The sequence below is a fragment of the Lonchura striata genome, chromosome 3 (assembly GCF_046129695.1).
Source record: "Lonchura striata isolate bLonStr1 chromosome 3, bLonStr1.mat, whole genome shotgun sequence".
NCBI lineage: Eukaryota > Metazoa > Chordata > Aves > Passeriformes > Estrildidae > Lonchura > Lonchura striata.
This window is the reverse complement of record NC_134605.1, coordinates 60,724,958-60,742,251: the sequence shown is the minus strand read 5'-3', so window position 1 is coordinate 60,742,251 and position 17,294 is coordinate 60,724,958. Positions and strand designations below refer to the sequence as shown.

At 37.7% G+C, this 17,294-nt stretch overlaps 1 protein-coding gene across 2 annotated transcripts in view; it reads left to right on the top strand.

Moving 5' to 3' along the window:
• Nucleotides 1–17,294, top strand: part of LAMA2 (laminin subunit alpha 2) — a 335,231-nt gene that overhangs the window by 224,896 nt on the left and 93,041 nt on the right. For both annotated transcript variants that reach the window (XM_077782208.1, XM_077782207.1), the window contains 7 exons: nucleotides 2,134–2,277; nucleotides 4,650–4,829; nucleotides 5,438–5,626; nucleotides 5,721–5,953; nucleotides 11,714–11,831; nucleotides 14,876–15,010; nucleotides 15,644–15,768. In XM_077782208.1, the coding sequence (XP_077638334.1) occupies nucleotides 2,134–2,277; nucleotides 4,650–4,829; nucleotides 5,438–5,626; nucleotides 5,721–5,953; nucleotides 11,714–11,831; nucleotides 14,876–15,010; nucleotides 15,644–15,768 (1,124 nt within the window). The remainder of the gene's footprint in view (nucleotides 1–2,133; nucleotides 2,278–4,649; nucleotides 4,830–5,437; nucleotides 5,627–5,720; nucleotides 5,954–11,713; nucleotides 11,832–14,875; nucleotides 15,011–15,643; nucleotides 15,769–17,294) is intronic.

Sequence of the window (17,294 nt, the reverse complement as noted above, 5' to 3'; positions counted from 1 at the left end):
GTAATGTGACCTAGTATTGGTGATATTGTACTTCTAGGAAGGAGGTTTTTAAAAGTGACCCCTAGAGATTCTTTCTGGAATTCGGATTCATTCTTCTTTAGGTCTGTATTGACACAAAGAGATAGTAAAATGGAAGGATGAATTTAAATAATTGAATTGCCAGGTAATTATTTTGTTAAATGGGCGACAGTCACTTAATTCTGAGTTTCAAGACACAGAACTGTAGAACAAACTAGGTTGGAAGTGACCTGTGGAGATCATCTAGTCCAGCACCTTGTCTGAAAGACACTGCTGAGGCAGTACTTCCAAGCATGGGGAGAGATTTCACAACCTCTTTCAGCAAACTGCTTGAACACCCTCCCATTTTCAGGTATATTTGAACAGGGAGCATTAGGTTCTATTTCACAAGTACTGATTTATTTGATGATGACACCATAAGAAAATGGAAGTGAGTAGACCACATGGACTGTCTGAATAAAACTCAGTGCTATTTGCCCTGTGTCAGCCATTGAAATGCAGCAATTGAAGTATATTAGTTCTTTCATCCTCTTTTGATACATGACAAGCAGCAGCCCCTCTAACCATCTCAGTTCCCCATTTCTGGATTAGGTCCAGCATGTCACAGAATCACAGGATTGGTCAGGTTGGAAGGGATCACTGGAGGTCATCTAGCCCAACTCCCCTGCTCAAGCAGGGTCCCCTTGAGCACATGACTCAGGGTTGTGTCCAGACTGCTATCTCCAGAAAAGGAGACTCCACAACTTTTCTGGGTCGTTTGTCTTGCAGTTCTTGTAAGCACTAAGTAGAAAGAGTAGGGGTTTGTGGCATTTTAAAATAGAAGTGTTTCTTTGTTGATTCTTTTAAGGCTAATAACATAGTTGCTTGTGTTTCTCTGAGTGCAAATGAACAGTGTATATTTAGCTTATGATTAATGATAAGGAAGTGCAATTGACATGAAACAAAATTCAAAGCAACTAAAAATTGCTGCTTATGAGAGAAAATGGGAAAATAATACTGAATTAAGTAAGCATTTTTCCTCCCAGAATTTTAATCTGAGGTTACATTTAAATCTAAGGTTGGTTAATCTTTTGTGTAGCTTTTTTTGTTTTTTAATAGTTGTACATTGAAGAAACTAGATTTTTAGAAAATTATAATCATTCCCATTTAAACCTGCTGTTACAGCTGCAGAAATGAGCTCTCAAAGGCTCAGGAGCCTCATTGTCAGCCCTGACAAAAAGCAGCAAAATCTAAGCTAAATACAGTGTACGCACATTTGTTGATAGAACATGTGGAAATGAGGGTTAAAACTGGTAAATCCTGAGAGATAATGTTGGTTTATTGTATAAGCTTTGAAAAGTTTATTTTTTTTTAGATTGGCTTCTTCACACTAGTCTCAAGAGAACAAAAAAGGTTTATGGAGAGGAAAAGCCAACCAGTATTTTCATATTGTTGACTTTTTTTCTTTTTAATACCTTGGTCTCAGTATGAAAATGGTTTTAAAAGGCTCTGCATAAATTATTGTGTATCTGCCCTATCTGGAATAGCTTTTTATTTGGACTAATTGAAAAATGAAAATAAAAGCACTGACATTACAGCAGTGAAACATTTCAGCCTTGTTAATACAGTTCAATGATGTGGAAAACAATCAAGAAGACGGGAAAGCTTTTCTCTTCAGAATTTCCATTAAAATACATTTCTCAGCAAGAACATTTAGTGCTGTACCTTAACTATCTGAACATGTCAATGCTAATTCCTATTAAACAGAAGGCTTGATTAACACGGGCAATTTCAGAACAACTTATTTTTCTTATCTTATCAATCAATTATTGAGCATGTCATGCCCAAAGTGCCATTTAATTTTTCTGTGCTTACGACTTTCAGTGTGAAGCCAGCATCTATTGCTCAGAGCTACTCAGTGGATACAAATGCAAATGCCTTAATTACATTAATTACATATGTTTGCATACACACGTGATAAGAAGCTGGAGAGTTCCTTGAATATTTCCTAAAGCTTATTATTATTTCTTGCTGCACCCTGTTATTATCATTACAGTAGGATTTTCTATTTCTATTGCTACCTTGAAATAAAACTTTTTTTTTTTTTTTTCCTTTTAAAAATACTCTCTCTTCCAGGTTAATGTGGAAGGTGTCCACTGTGACAGGTGCAAGTCTGGTACATTTGGTCTCTCTGCCAGAAACCCACTTGGCTGCAGCAGTTGCTATTGCTTTGGCCTCACTACACAGTGCAGCGAGGCAAGGGGGCTGATCCGTGTGTGGGTGAGTAGAAAACTGCTGAGCCATGTAATGCGATAATGTTGTTTCCTGCTGGCATCTTTTAGTCAGGCACTGAGAGGTAGCTAGAAAATGGCCAAACATTTAAGCAATCGCTTTCCTCTTTATGCTTTGAGGAGTGGTGAGAGCGGTATGTTCCATTAGGCAATCAGGGTCAAGACATTAAAAGGAAATAAGTAGATAAGAAAATGAGTGATAGGATAGCTGACATCCAGCCAAAGTAAAGCTATTAAACCCCAAGAAAGGGCAAGCTGGTCATGGGGGGAAATTATGCTGTCTAATGCACTGCAACATAATCCCTTGTATGTGATACACAGTTTACCCAGGTGTATTCAAGGGTCACAGATGCTGTTGTCCAGCATAAATTTCCCCTAGTTCAGTTAATCTGTTTATTTTCCTTATTGGTTTTGTTGTTTTGGTGGGGTGTTCTTTCATTTTTAAAAAAGAGCTTATTGAAGCTATATTTAAATTCACGCACGGAAAGTACAATCCATCAGAGTAAACAAAGAGCTCTACAACTGTTTGTGGAAGAGGGTCTTGAGACCTGTGCTGGACTGATAAATAAGGCAAACTGGATGTCTCCATTTATCTGTACAACAAGCACAAAATACACATTGAGACTGCTGCTATACCAGCCCCTCAGTTGCATTCTGGAGGAAAGATGTTTAATGGAAAATTATTTGTTCTGTCCCCATCTATGGTCAGTCATAGCTCTGCTTGAAAGAATGCCAACCATAGAAGGAATGTCTGACTAAATCAGCCAAAGCCCCAGACTAGTCATGTACAAGCATCAGTTAGATAAGGATACTTTAGGCTGAAATCAAGTTAATCTCTTATAATATGGATAGCATTTATTCTCCCGTTCATTGTTCAATCCCATAGCAGCCCTTTCCCTTCCCGGTGGATGAAGTGATTTATTATGAGCTGACCCAGTTTTTATCATTATTTCAGTTTTGCCCATCATATGTTGCTAGACTGGAGATGAAAGGCTGTAGAAGGCTAAATTTATAAAATTTGATCCAGTTCCATAACAGCAACAGTTCTGGATAATTGTGCTTTGACCTTCGTGGCAGCACAAAGCAGAAAAAAATTAAACCTTCTGATTATTTTGTTTCTCTTGATTAATTTCCTTTTGTATTTATGCTCATATCTAAAGAAGTGTATGTCCATGTCACATCTAGTCTTCGGTACTCTCATCCATTTCAGAATTGATACAGAACTGTAAAATAAGTGAGACTGCTAGAGGCTGCTAGAGACTGCTAGACTGCCAGCTGCTAGAGGCTATTTTGGATACTCTCAGGTGCTTCAAATTACATTAGACTTGTTTAAACAAGCAAATCCAGATTTATATGACAATAAGGTATGATGAATGATCTAAAATTCATATGTGTTGACTCTTTTCTTGGTATCTAAAGTATTAAATAGTAAAATACAGTTGATACAAAATCAGTAAGTCTCTCTCAGGGCTGGCAGTGTTAGGAGTGTTTCCATGTCTGATCAGTCCATAGATGCTGCTGTAAATGGAAATACCAGGATACTGAAAGTACAGTCCAGGGTTTGGTTGATTCCTTATTACCTGACTTATATCTCATCACCAGTTTGTTGATGGTATGACTGCTACCTGCATTTGTTTTCATCTTCTTCACTCTTCGAGAGAAAGCAGTATTGATACCAGCTCTTTGCATCTGTTCACATGTTCCCTGAGGTGCTTCCATTGGCACAGAATTACTAAAACTCTTACTACAGTTTTTGATCAAAATAATGATTTCAATATAATGCTAATGAGACTTTGTCAACCAGTCTAAGAAAATTACAAGCACATTAAGTGGCATCCTTGTATTTTTTTAATAAAGCTGAATTTAGAGTTACAGAAACCTTCACTGAAGCCTCACTCTCTGCAAATTACCTGGAGAACATTTAGCTTGACTATTGCATAGAGATATCAAGGCATCAGACACTGTGTTTTACAGCTCCAATGATCTATAAGTGGTGAGAAAGTGCTTCTTTGTAAGGTAACATTTCTCACAATCTGAACAAAAGAGGCCTGAGACAAAAATAGCACTATGAAAATCACTTTGATAAAATTTGTGGAATCACTTGCTGATTAAAGTATTTTAACCAGTACTGCTACATTCTTTGTTAACATTGAGAACAATGTGCAAAAGGCTCAAGGGGAAAGTCATTATTAGCACTGTTCATACCTGAAGGAGTAGCAAGACTGCTTTGTGACAAATTGCTGATGATGTGAAATGAAATTACCTAGAAGTAATTTTTTAAAGAGCTAGAATTTAAAGACTAACATTTCATGGAGAAAAAATAGAGTTAATTTTCTTCTCAATTTTTTCAAATATGCATAGGTGACCTTGAAGCCAGAGCAAATGATTCTGCCACTGGTGGATGAAAAGCTTCAGCGTAGCACTCTTTTGGGGATTGCGTTCCAGCCTCCTGAAATAGTAGCAAACATAGAACAGGTGATGCAGGATCTTCGGTCAGAACCTGTTTACTGGAGACTTCCAGAGCAGTTTGAGGGACGGAAGGTAAACCTAAAACTCTACTGAATACTGATGTGGCTTTTTTTTTTTTAATTCTTATTAAAAATTATTTGCTCTGTTATTATGGAAATTCATAAAGTAACACAAACAATATTTTACTTCTTAATATCTGAAAATATCTATGTTCTATTTCTCCACAGGATAAGTTTTCCTATAAAAATGTTTTTTGAAAAATAAAGCTAAATAAATTTAATATAACACTCTTGCAATTTTTTGTTTCTCCCATTTTTAGCAAAAAATACATGATATTTGTAGATTACATGGGAGAAAATGATTGAAAGAACCATCCTTTTGGATGTTGTTATGCACCTCTGTGACAATTTATTTTACACTTTTGATACTTCTTGGTTTGGTGGAGCACCAAGACACTGGAAATAGATAATATACTGGTTTTAGTGTAATATAATAACAAATTGTGGATGAGTGTTTTTGAACACAGCTCTTGTCCCCAGATAGTTCCACAAGTACATATTGCTATTTTCTACCATGCATGCATTCATCAGGCTGCGCATAGGTGCAGACCACGTCTATCTCCTTACCAGAAATTTATTTTTAGCTAACTGAAAATGAGATTTCTTTTTGTGCTTTGCTAGCTGACCGCTTATGGAGGAAAACTGAAATATGCCATCTACTTTGAAGCACGAGAAGAGACAGGTTTTACTACTTACTCCCCACAAGTCATCATAAGAGGTGGGCCTCCCACAAATACAAGAATTATTGTCCGGCATATGGCTGCCCCTCTGATTGGTCAGCTGACAAGGCATGAAATAGAGATGACAGAGGTAACATTTCCATCTGTTTTTTTAGCCCAAAACTTACGCACATGTGTCTTTTGAATATTGTTAATAATCTGTCTTTTGTGTTTCTGTCTTTCAGCATGAATGGGAATATTATGGTGATGACCAAAGAAACCCTGGACCCTGGGAATATTATCATGGTAACCCAGGTCTCAACAGGAGCATGTCTCAGGCAGATTTCACCTGGAAACATCATGGAGATGACTCAAGACCAAGTAGAACTGTATCCCGGGAAGACTTCATGAACGTGTTGTATGATGTTCATTACATTCTTATCAAGGCGACTCACGGCAATATCATGAGGCAGAGCAGGTAACTCCTTCATGCAGTGATCTGAAATAGTGCAGTAGTCAGATAATCTCATAGACCTCTCAGCTACTCCCAGCAGAATTTGTATTTATGACACCAGCTGTAAGCCATTGCTGAGAAGAAAGAGCAGACGGAATTTGCATTTGGCAGAGCAGAAGACACAGAAGAGGGAAGTTTTATGCGCTAGAAGATTTAAATCACACTAGGCAAATAGGATCTCTATTTTCAGGATCCTAGAACAGCAAACACATGTAGGCACACACATTCCGAAACAAACCTAATGTACTTTTTGAATAAAGGTCTACTTTATGAAAGCATGATGCTGTAATTAAATATAGATGTTAGTGCATAAAGGAATTTTCTCCTGTGAGTGGGAAGTTAAATTTATTAGTGTCAGATTCAACATCTTCTATTCCATCTATTAATGAATCACTTATGCAAGGAAATTAAGATATCACTAAATTTGAAGTGGACATCAGGCAGCAACTTAACAGGGACAGTACAAAAATCTCTGCAATCTAAAGGTCAGTTGTCTGAAAGTAGCAGTCAATTGAACAAACAAGGAACAACTGCTTAGTTATCTGTTCTTCAAAGAGAAGTCTGTTGTTTACAGCATATCACCAGGTGAACAGGATTCAGTAACAATATTCTTGTTGAGAAATGCTAATTCTCTATCTGCATGTATAAATAGAGATGGCCTGCAAAGTGAAAAACACAACCTCTTTTATTTTCACCCAACATGAGTAAAGCCTAATGAAGTTCAGGTCAATGGAATTCAAGAAAATAGTTATTTTTGTGTCATGGTTTGACACTGGCGCAATGCCAGTGCCCCCATGAAAATGTGATCCCTCCCTTGAATGCTGTGAAGTGGAATCTAGAACAGAGCAAAGCAGGCCCAAGCTTAATAACAGGAAAAAAACAACTTTATTAAGCTACTACTACAAAAGAAAAAAAAGAAAGGAAAAAAAAGGAAAAAAAAAAAACCACAAAGATCAAATGAAAACCTTGCAAAGCATTCCTCCCACCACCACCCAATTCCAACAAACCACAGTGAGACACAATCTGGACCCCAATCAGGTTTCCACCCTCCAGACAATCGATACTCAGCCCCTTCAAGGGAACAGAGTCTCTCCTGTGCCACAGACCCCCCAAGAAAACACAGCTCCACATCCTCTGTTTCCATGTCACACATGGCACCGCCCAGAGAAAAGTTTGCCATGGTGACCCTCTCCTTTCCATGCACAGTGCTCTCACTACCAATGCATGGATGGACAGACTGCTTTTAGGATTTTTCCTTTCAAGAATGCCCTGCCAAGAGGGGAGAAAACAACAGTTCAGTTTTTTCATTGTTTGGGACCACAGTCCCCCCCCATTTTTCCATTTCCCCTCGGGCCGAGGGTTTCAGGAACAGAGATCTTCTTCTCTTCTCTTTCCTTTGAGGACAAGGGGGAACCACCACAAACCCCCTAACTTTTTCTCCATTCACTCCACTTTTGTCTTTTCCCAGCTGAAGCAGGTCTCTTGACTCACTGGCATCCTCCCAAAATACAGTCTCTCTTGGAGGAGAAGATTGGTTCAGTTTGTGGCCAACACAGAAAAGTCCAGCCAAAAGCCACTCCTTGTCCCCCTCCCATCTAGAATTCCTCCTTCTAACATCCCAGGGTCCAAGGTGTCCCTCTTCCTCTCTTTCAAACCGAGGAGGGGAAAGGAAAATTCACAAAGCTTTCATCTCTCAAGGAAGGGTTAAAAGTCCAAACTCCCTGGATGGCTCTGCCCAGACTCCAGCTCCCACGCGGCTAGGCACCTTGCAGCACCCCCCCAGCCCCCCCCCCCCCCCCCGCCCCACTCTTCCACTGCTGCTGTCTCTTTCTCTCTCCCTCTCGGGAGAGAAATTCTGGGGGGGAACGGAGACATCCCAGATTTCTCCACCCTTCCATCTGCAGGGGCCAGCCTGGTTCCAGTCCCACCAACCTTGGGCCCACCTCAGTCAGGCCATGAGCCTTCCCCTCCCCACCCAGCCACGGCCGGGCAGGGGAGAGGCTGCACTGCACGCTGACCGGAACCAAAGAGAGCGAGTTCTCCTGGGAATTCTGCTTTTAACCCCTCTGTGTTCTCAGAGGCGTGTCCACCTTCAATTGGTATCCAAATTGACCTCTTCCTTCCGGAAAAAATTCTCTTTCCATGTCAAACCACGACATTTTGCTAAATAATTTGGGGGATATCAGTGCTCGGGGGATATCAGTGACCATCATTATAGGTTAGAAAATATGACATGTGAAAGAAGATATAAAGAACTAGATATGTCTAGAAACTAGAAATTGTTTTATGATGCTTTAAATGTTGTCACAGAGAAAATGGAAAGAATGACTTCTTTCTTGCCTTGGTGGTCAAGTCAAAAACAAACATGAACTTAAACTTTAGCAAGAAAGATTCACATTAGACATGAAAGATAAACTGCTGGGGTTAGAGAAGTTCTAGAATAGCTTAATAGACTATTGCACAAAGTTTTTAATAATTAATACACAATATCCTTTGCAATCAAAATTTATTGGTAAAGGGATGGGAATAATCAGCTCCAAAGATCTCCAGAAGTCCTTATCATTCTGTCATTCTGTCATAGAAATGATAAACTAAAATTATTTCTAGGTTTCTAAGGTACAAATAGGTCTTTAAGAGTTTGCAGGCCTTTGGAGTTTGAAGGTGAATAATAGGGGCAGACACTGTGCAGCTTCACAGTACTGTGTGACAGAAAACATAGTCATTTATAGTTTATAGTTTCTCTTTAAAGTATATAATTTACAGAAAAGTATTCATATAGCTTGCACTGGCTAGATGCTAAATATTAGTAACAGATGCCATAAGTGTTTAACATTGGTTTAATTTATTTTTGGCATAGTCCATTTAGGATATTGTATTACAAGCAAGGGGATTCCCAGGAAAAGAGTTATGAAGGTAACCCCAATGCAATGTGGAAAATTTGAGAAGCATATTCATGTTTCATGTATGTTTCTCCCTTCCCTCTAAGCAGTACATATCTTAGTTCAGCTGTGGAAGAAAAAACTGAGTACTGTCTCAGCTGGAGTATCAAAAGGAAAGTTTTGACAGCAAAGCTGATTTCGGTCTCTGGTGTGTGTGACTCCTGTGACTGCACTAGGCCTGCACTGCACCAGCATTTTATCAAGACTGCCCAGTAGTGAGGCAGTCAGAACAGGGGAGGACTTTTCAGTTCCAAGGCAGGTTTGCAAGGTGTCACTTTAAGAACCAGAATATATTTTTACAGCATGGCATTTCAGAATGTGACATTTTATGACAGCTTAGCAAACAGTTCATCTGGTCTTTCTGGTAACTCTCCATCTGAAGTCATAACCTTGCATATAATTTTGTATTTGATTTTGGAGGAGGTTATGTCACAATGGATTTTTATGATCTGTCTAGTTACAAAGTTAACATTTGTCACATGATATCTGAGACTTTAGGTAGAATATAGCAGGAATACATTATTTTTTTTTTTTCAATTTAGCACCTTGAATGATTTCAGTTTTGAAATTTTGCATGAGACTAAAATATAAATCCCCAAAAATATTTTTAAAGGTTAGTGGAATATTACATTGCATAAGACTTTAAGGCTTTTATTAATAATAAGTTGAGACCTATCCTTAGAACAATATTTATACTCAAATTTAAACATATGTTTGAATTAAGTGACAATAAAATATGTGTTTAAATACAGTGTGTTATGTTTCCCAAATAAGTGCCCTTTTCTAAACTACTAAAGTTTCTCTTTCCACTTGACTGTGCCTAGTAGAAAAAGATATATAAAGTTAAAGAATCTGTGGATGGGAGGAGGAAAAGATGCATAAGAAGTATTTTTACATTTTTTTTTAGGTTTTAATAGTGCTTTAATTTAAATTGTTTAAAGTTTAATAGCTGCAGGTAAGTGATAAACTACAGGAAAACACTTTGAAATAAAGTCAAAGTAGCAGCAGCAATTGGGAATATAAAAATAGCTTCAGTCTAGCGTTAGCACTCTATTAACTAAACAGTTTAGTAGCAATGCTAATGTTGTTTCTGCTTCCAAGATGTAGCATTATTAGTGATTTAGAGGTTTCTACTCAGAATCCCAACCCAAATATTTTTCTTCTGTATTGTTCATTTTGTTGCCCTCATTTTCACATTCAACACTCTAAATGGAAACATTGCAGTTACTAGATTTTGTTTTGCAACAGGGCTGTGATAATAAATTTCTTGAATTGAAGTATGCTTTCAATTTCACTGCAAATTATTTCAATATTCCCAACAGTGATCAGGTAGCAGTTGTTTGGCTGCTGCTTAATAGACAGTTTCCAAAAGTCAGCCAAGCCTGACCTTCCTTAAGTAACATTTTCACACAAACAATAGGTAGCTTTGAGGTCCTAGAGTGTATTGTTATCTAAATACAGCTTTATGACAGTAAACAGTTTTTCAACTGTGCCCTCACTTTTGAGGATGATGGAGAGACATATTTCATTTTTATTTTCCCATTAAATGTACAGAGATTTTAATGTAACTTTACGTTGACATATAAAATCTGAATGGTTTTGCCCTCTTGATTTTCAGCCTTCTGTTTTGACCTAGCTTTGTTTGCTTGGGTTTTTTTGTTCTGTTTCCCTGTTTGGCTAAGCCCCTTTCTTCAGGGAGTAAGAAGAGAGCATGGTGTTCAAGTCACTAGGTTGTTTTGGGGATTTTTATATCAATGCAAGGTTATCAAGATGTGTGGGTCTGGTCATGTGAGCTCAGTCACAAAACTCTCATCTCGTTCAGGGGTGGGCATTTGCTTTTCCTCCATTCACCCTGACATTGGTACCTGTATGCCAAAGAGCAGAACAGCACCACTCAGTCCCAGAGGAATCAAGGTCTGGGAAAAGTTGAACAGGCTGAGCATGAGGAGAGGTGAGCAGCTCTGTGAGCTCCTCTCCATTAACACTGTGCTCATACACTTACTGAATAGATTCTACCCACATTATTGACATTTATTTGGTCAGTTAGTCAGACAATTTTTGACATTTTAACTTAGGTTAGCATTATATTCGAAGTTTTAAAATGCACATTATTCTGCACATTTTGTTCCTCTGAGGTGTTCCAGGTTTCTCAGGTGTTCCAAATTATAGCATTCATTTAAGCAAACTAACAAATCCCCAAAATGAAGAAGTAAGCTTAAAGTACAGCATTTTGATACACTAGGATTAAGTGTATTTAATTAGATTTTATATTTGTTGTCTGTTCATTATGTACTCAAGCCTATTTAGCAGGTCAGCATTCATGCTAGAAAGACAAGGAATGGTTGGGAGGCAAGGATATTACTAGGATTGATTTTATTTTTTAAATAATTGCCTCATTAAAAGCTCATTAAGAGGACAATTTTACTGCCATCCCCCTGAGAGTCATCAATTTCTTAATGAGTTCCTCCAAGTGAAGAACCAGATATGAATTTTTGTATGTTAACTTTTGCTAGTTTGGCTGAAAAGAGATTGAAGAGATAGAATCAAGCTGGAGATTTAGTTAGTTATACTATTGCCTAGAACTAGAAGATAAGACCAGAGGTGGTGTTAACTTTGTAGTTTCTTAGGATATGCAAAAAACCAATGTTGTTTGTCTGCTGTAGATCAAGAATCCTACAAACAGCCAAATGAAACTGTTTCCTCCTGTGCCAACCGATTAAAAAAAAACTGGGTTTGAGCAAGTGCTTGACTAATCTCATTGGAGGTGTTTGCTCCTTTTTTCCAGGATTTCTGAGATCTCCTTGGAAGTTGCTGAAGGCGGCCCTGTGTCTGGGATGGCTCCTCAGGCTTACTTGATAGAGAAATGTGACTGCCCATTGGGTTACTCTGGTCTGTCCTGTGAGGTACAGTACTAACCTAATTCCCAGGAAAAGTATTTGTACCTTCTCTGGTCCATTCATTGGCAAGGTGTGAACAGTAATTGAGTATGAATTCATTTAACTGGCAGCAACTCTCCCTTAATTTAATTGCTTATTTTCTCTCACAGGTATTTTCTCTTACAGGGAATTTCAGCCCTTTTATTTATTGCTGTAGGCAAATATGCCACTGAAACCATGGCAATGACTCAAATACTTAGAATACAGGAGTGAGCTTTACTGGGACAGCATTGCTGAGGGTGAATTGCATGATTGATGCTAACAGATCAAGCCTTTTTAAACATATAAGGGTATAGTACTCTTGTAATAGTAAAATACTAACTTGCTGAATACAGGAGAAAAATGTTGGTCAGCTAAGTGACCTGAGTGCTCCTTAGACATGCACTATATTTATTTTTTCCTTACAATTTCATGCTGAAGATTGCATATTCCAAAAGTACTGAAGTGTTCTAGTGAATCAGCTGACTTGTATGTGTTTTTGTAAAATGGATTTCATGATAGGTACCAGAGAAATTGTTTAAGATATAATACATTGGCTGCAGAATGTAAGTTAATATTTCTGACTGTCCGTGCTCTTGATGATGAGACTGCCAATCTTTCTGTGTGCAGAATACCGTGTTTTCATTTTTATTCAGCGCAAGCAATTCTGAATTCACTGCAATTGTTAGATGGGGGTAGCAGGGAACAAAATCTTGAGTATTTTGCAAATGCCTCAAACGTCCTAAGTGGGTTTCCCCAAAATAGCAATGGGAAAAAAATTAAAGTAAATGAAGGGAAAGATACCTTATTATCTGTGAGAACTCTGATACCTTTGGATGTTATACATGATTGTGTTATGCAGTAAATAAGTCAACAGAAACAGTATGTTCGTGGGAAAGGTGTACAAGAGAGTGAATGAATTTTCTTTGCACACTATTTCAATAAGAGAATACACCTGAACTTGTGTAAATACATGAGAATTTAATGGACTCTATTTGCTTAGAAGTACATTTTTTTTTTTTAATTACTGTAGCAAATTGGATTTTTGAAGAAAAATAGATGATAATGTAATTAGAACTTTTTTTTCATTCACACCCACCAGGGGCTCAATAAATATCTCAATTGCAACCTTCATACATCACTCTTAATTGTGTGATCTTCACATACTCATAACTTAGTTTATTTTTAGTGTGCTCAGTCAAGGTTAAGGTGTGTTCTGTGAAGTTTAGCAGGAAAAAAATATCTGATACCCTGACATTTTTTAAGCAGGTGTTAACATGGTGTATGTGTTTGTGCATGCTTTATCCATATAATAATATTGTGAAGACTTTATGCACAGCAGTGTTTACTAAAAGTGACATTTATATCCCCCCATTTTTTTTTCCACAACTAGTTGTAGGCTGCAGAAGCATGGTAAGAATTTTCCTAATGGCTACTTCTGAAAAGCTTCCAAATTGCAACTGAAAAATGTAGTCTGTTTTATCTTTTGTCTGTGTTTCATTTCATCTCAGAAATGCTTCGATCAAAATAGGTGGTAAGACTGTCAATGGTATGTCAGAAAAAAAAAACAAAAACCCTTATATTAGTTTTGAGGATGTACCATGTATATACAATCTGATTCTGAAGTCATTCAGAACTTGTAAAGCTGTGTTTTGAACCTTGTTTGGACAAGCATACTTGTGGGGATAGAGGGGGCGGGGAAAAAGGATATTTTAGTAAAGAAACAGAACTACTTTAATTTGAGATTATTTATCTAGGTTAGAATTCTTCAACAAACCATGAAAAGGAAGATAGACTGTTTCTATGCTTCAGGGAACTTAATGTGGTCTAAGTCAAAATAGAAGGGGAAAAGCAGAATGAGTTAAGATTAATTTCTTTGTGATTCTAAAGAAAATAATTGTGTTTATACTCTTTCCATAACTTAGACTCCTGGAGGTTTTAGCAATGATTATAAAACTGTCAGAGTGGTGATATATGAATAAATCTAGCATGTCAGCTAGGGATTCATTAAAAAATCCTGCTTTTGGTCACAAAACTTACTTACTCCAGATTCTTCTATTTTATTTTTCATCCATTCTATTGCTGTGTGAAAAGTGTACCATCCTTTCCAAAAAGCAGAAATTGTGGTCATCAGTAGGAAATTACATCAGCCGGCTTTCACAGGCTCCTGGCACCACTAGGTGGTGGGATTTATACGTGGGACAAGTAGGCACTCACCTCTAATGGTCTCAACTGTCAAAACGTTCCTGTTTGTGTTTTTATGCTGCCATAGCTGTGTGCTTTCTGAGAGTTGTTAGGGCATCCACAGAACTGTGTAATAAGCCTGAAATAAAGATCAAGTGTTTGATTTTGCATGTGTCATCTTTGCTAGCAATTTTTGGGTTATTCGTGAAATTTTATTGCCAAGATGCAGTAGAGGAAACAGTGATGGATTAACTTGGTTTGGGGCTGATAGACTCAAGACATGGAAAACCTTTAACATTTTGAATTCTGTACTTTTATGGTGTTAAAATTATATAGCTATAAATAATGCAGCCATGCTGCCATTTTCTTGTTTATTATTCAGCTTTTGCTTGTTATCCATCAGGTAGTGTGTAGGCAGATACTAGCTTGTCGAACCTGCAAAGCATAGCAGGGATGAAGGAAACAGAATCATCATGCTTGCTCTCTACAGTCCACACAAAAAAATAATTTTGAAAACAAACTCTTTTCTTAAGTAATGAAAGGAATGATGCTTGATGCACAGTGAGAACAGAAAGGTGTTCTGCATCTGAATGAAAGATCTCTCAAGCTGTAATATAAAAGCCTGATGCCAGTAGAGTGCTCCAGGGATTTTTCAGCTATGTTTCCAATTAGGGCTGGCTCTTGTTATCTGTAAAGTACTGTATATTGTTTGTAACACGGCTGGAAGCCTGTCAGATTCTTTTCACAACTTGTAAAAACTGGTGATTGGAAAGATGAGCTTGCAATGCTCCCCACACACAGTCCACTCTGTAATGATCTGTTTTCTTCTTCATCTTTTTTTATTGCAGTCATGCTCTCCAGGATTTTATAGACTTCCACCTCCACCTGCGGGATGGACACCTGCTCAGTCCTTAGGCACCTGTGCTGTATGTGAGTGTCATGGACACAGCACTATGTGTGACTCTGAAACATCAATTTGTCAGGTATTACACTTTTAAACCTTTGCAGCAGTTAATGTTAATGTAAAATTCCTAAGTTGTGCTACTAATCTAAAAAAAATAGAAGACAATATTTTATACAATTTTGCCTAAATAGCTTAAGTGTCAAAGTTCAGGGAGAGTGATAAAAGCAAACTTTTGAAGCTTTCTGTTCGAGTTCAGATTTTGCAGTGCTTTTTCACCCCTGAATTACTATTTGCATAAAAAGAAAAGCTAGACAGCTTCAAAACAGAGAAACAATGTGCCATGTGTCATACAGTAAACACAATTCTACTCTTAGAGGCAGTAATACACATGACCTGGTACAGTAAGACTGAATTTTAATTATTGTTCCTTTTCCAATGGCTGGAACAAAGGAGCGAAGAAAGGATGAATGGGATAAGAAATTCTGTAGGATACATCTAGGTAGCTACAGACCTGTATTCTTTCTCCTTTTAAGCCTGTATACATTACACAGCAGACATTTGATAGAAGCTTAAAGCAAGCATTCCCACTGAGAATCATATCAGGGAAATTATGTATTGAAGTAGGTTTGAATCCCTAGGGCTAGGAGCAGAATGTTGTCTGCTTTCTTGTAATTATCAAATGCCGCTTTCATTCTGTCTCCTTCCTCGGCAGGACTGTCAGCACAACACTGCTGGTCACCACTGTGAGAGGTGTGCTCCGGGATTTTACGGCACTGTCCGAGGCTCTCCGGATGACTGCCAGCCTTGTGCTTGTCCCCTGTCCATTCCTGGTAACAAGTAAGTCAGCAAACTCAGGGTGCAGAACTGCCTTTCCAGCAAGCCAGAGCTTCCTTCTGGGCTCCCTGTGTCCTTTCTCAGATGGCTGCCTACAGGAGAATTGCCTCATGGAAGTGATAATAAAAACTTCTTATCTACTTTTGCTAATTGATCTTCCTTTAAAAGTCAGAAATTGCTCCCTTGCTAATTTGTGATGAATAAATTAATAAGTGCTAGAAAATACAGTACTCAAGATAATGAGTGTGTGTTATAAAGGTAGTTTCATAAATGGAGCCAGAGCAGAACCCAAGTACTATATACCCACAAGGGAGCTACAAAAAGTCTTATATATTACGTTGGTGTAAATGTGTTACAGTGCCTTTCTTGCTCCACTAAGGAATTTATTGATTTCTTATTTAATGTTACATGAGTTTTAGGCAATTTGTGAAAAATAGAATAATTTTAAAGCATTATAGTTATTGCAGCATAAATTTTACTGTTTGTTTTATGCTAATAAGCCTTTCCATGATGCTTCTGCATGTGTTCCCAACAGATGATATTTTAGCACTTGAGATTTGTTTGTTGTTTTGCTGAGAAGCTCTTAATGATATTTGGCATCATACCATAGTAGTGCAATGAACAGGTCTGTGTTTCATGATTGTGCTTTTGAAAAGCTGGAAGTGTTCTGTAAAACCATTTTTCTGTACTTTGTCTGGCCTTTAGGATGTTTTAGTGAGGATTTCAGTGAGTATAGCTGAGAGTTTAGGGGTTTTCTTTTTACTTCATTTTATCATTTTGTATTGGTCTTGGGTTTATTTTGAAGGAGCGAAGTCCTTTTTCAAACATTATTAGATAAAGACATCATAGTCCACAGCATGAGTTTTTAAACATACTTCCAAAATCAGGTGTTTAAAGAAATATCCTTTATCTCAGAAGCTATAATGCATTCTTAACTACAGGTTTTTCTGAGGTTTACCCATTTCATGAGTGCTTTCTGTTACAACTTGATTATGTGTTCTGTCTATTAGTATCAGAAAAGGACATTCAAGTTGCAAAGAACAAGATCAACCAAACTTCTCAGTTTTGCAAATCAGCAAATATTGGGAAAAAATGTTATGTTACTAACTGGCAGTATGAAGGGCTGCAAATATTCCACCTATCTTTTTCATGAGGCTTAGGAACCTTTGGTTGCCTAGAAATACATGTATCAGATCAGAAAATGAGTAGGGCTCTTCACCTGGTATTTATAGCACCATGCTACAAGAATTTAGACATATTCTCCACACTGTGCTTCCAAGATAATTTCAGTGTCTTATCTAAAACCTAACATAAACTCAGGAAGTGGGTGTTGCTGAAGTGCTCTACAAGTAAGAAATGTGTGGACTGTAGGTAGTATGTGTAACTCAGAATCATAGAACGGTTTGGGTTGAAAGAGACCTTAAAAATCATCTAACTCCAGCCCTCCTGCCATAGGCAGGGGTACCTTCCACTAGAACTATGTTTTTCAAAGCCCCATCCAACCTGGCTTTGGAGACCTCAAGGGATTG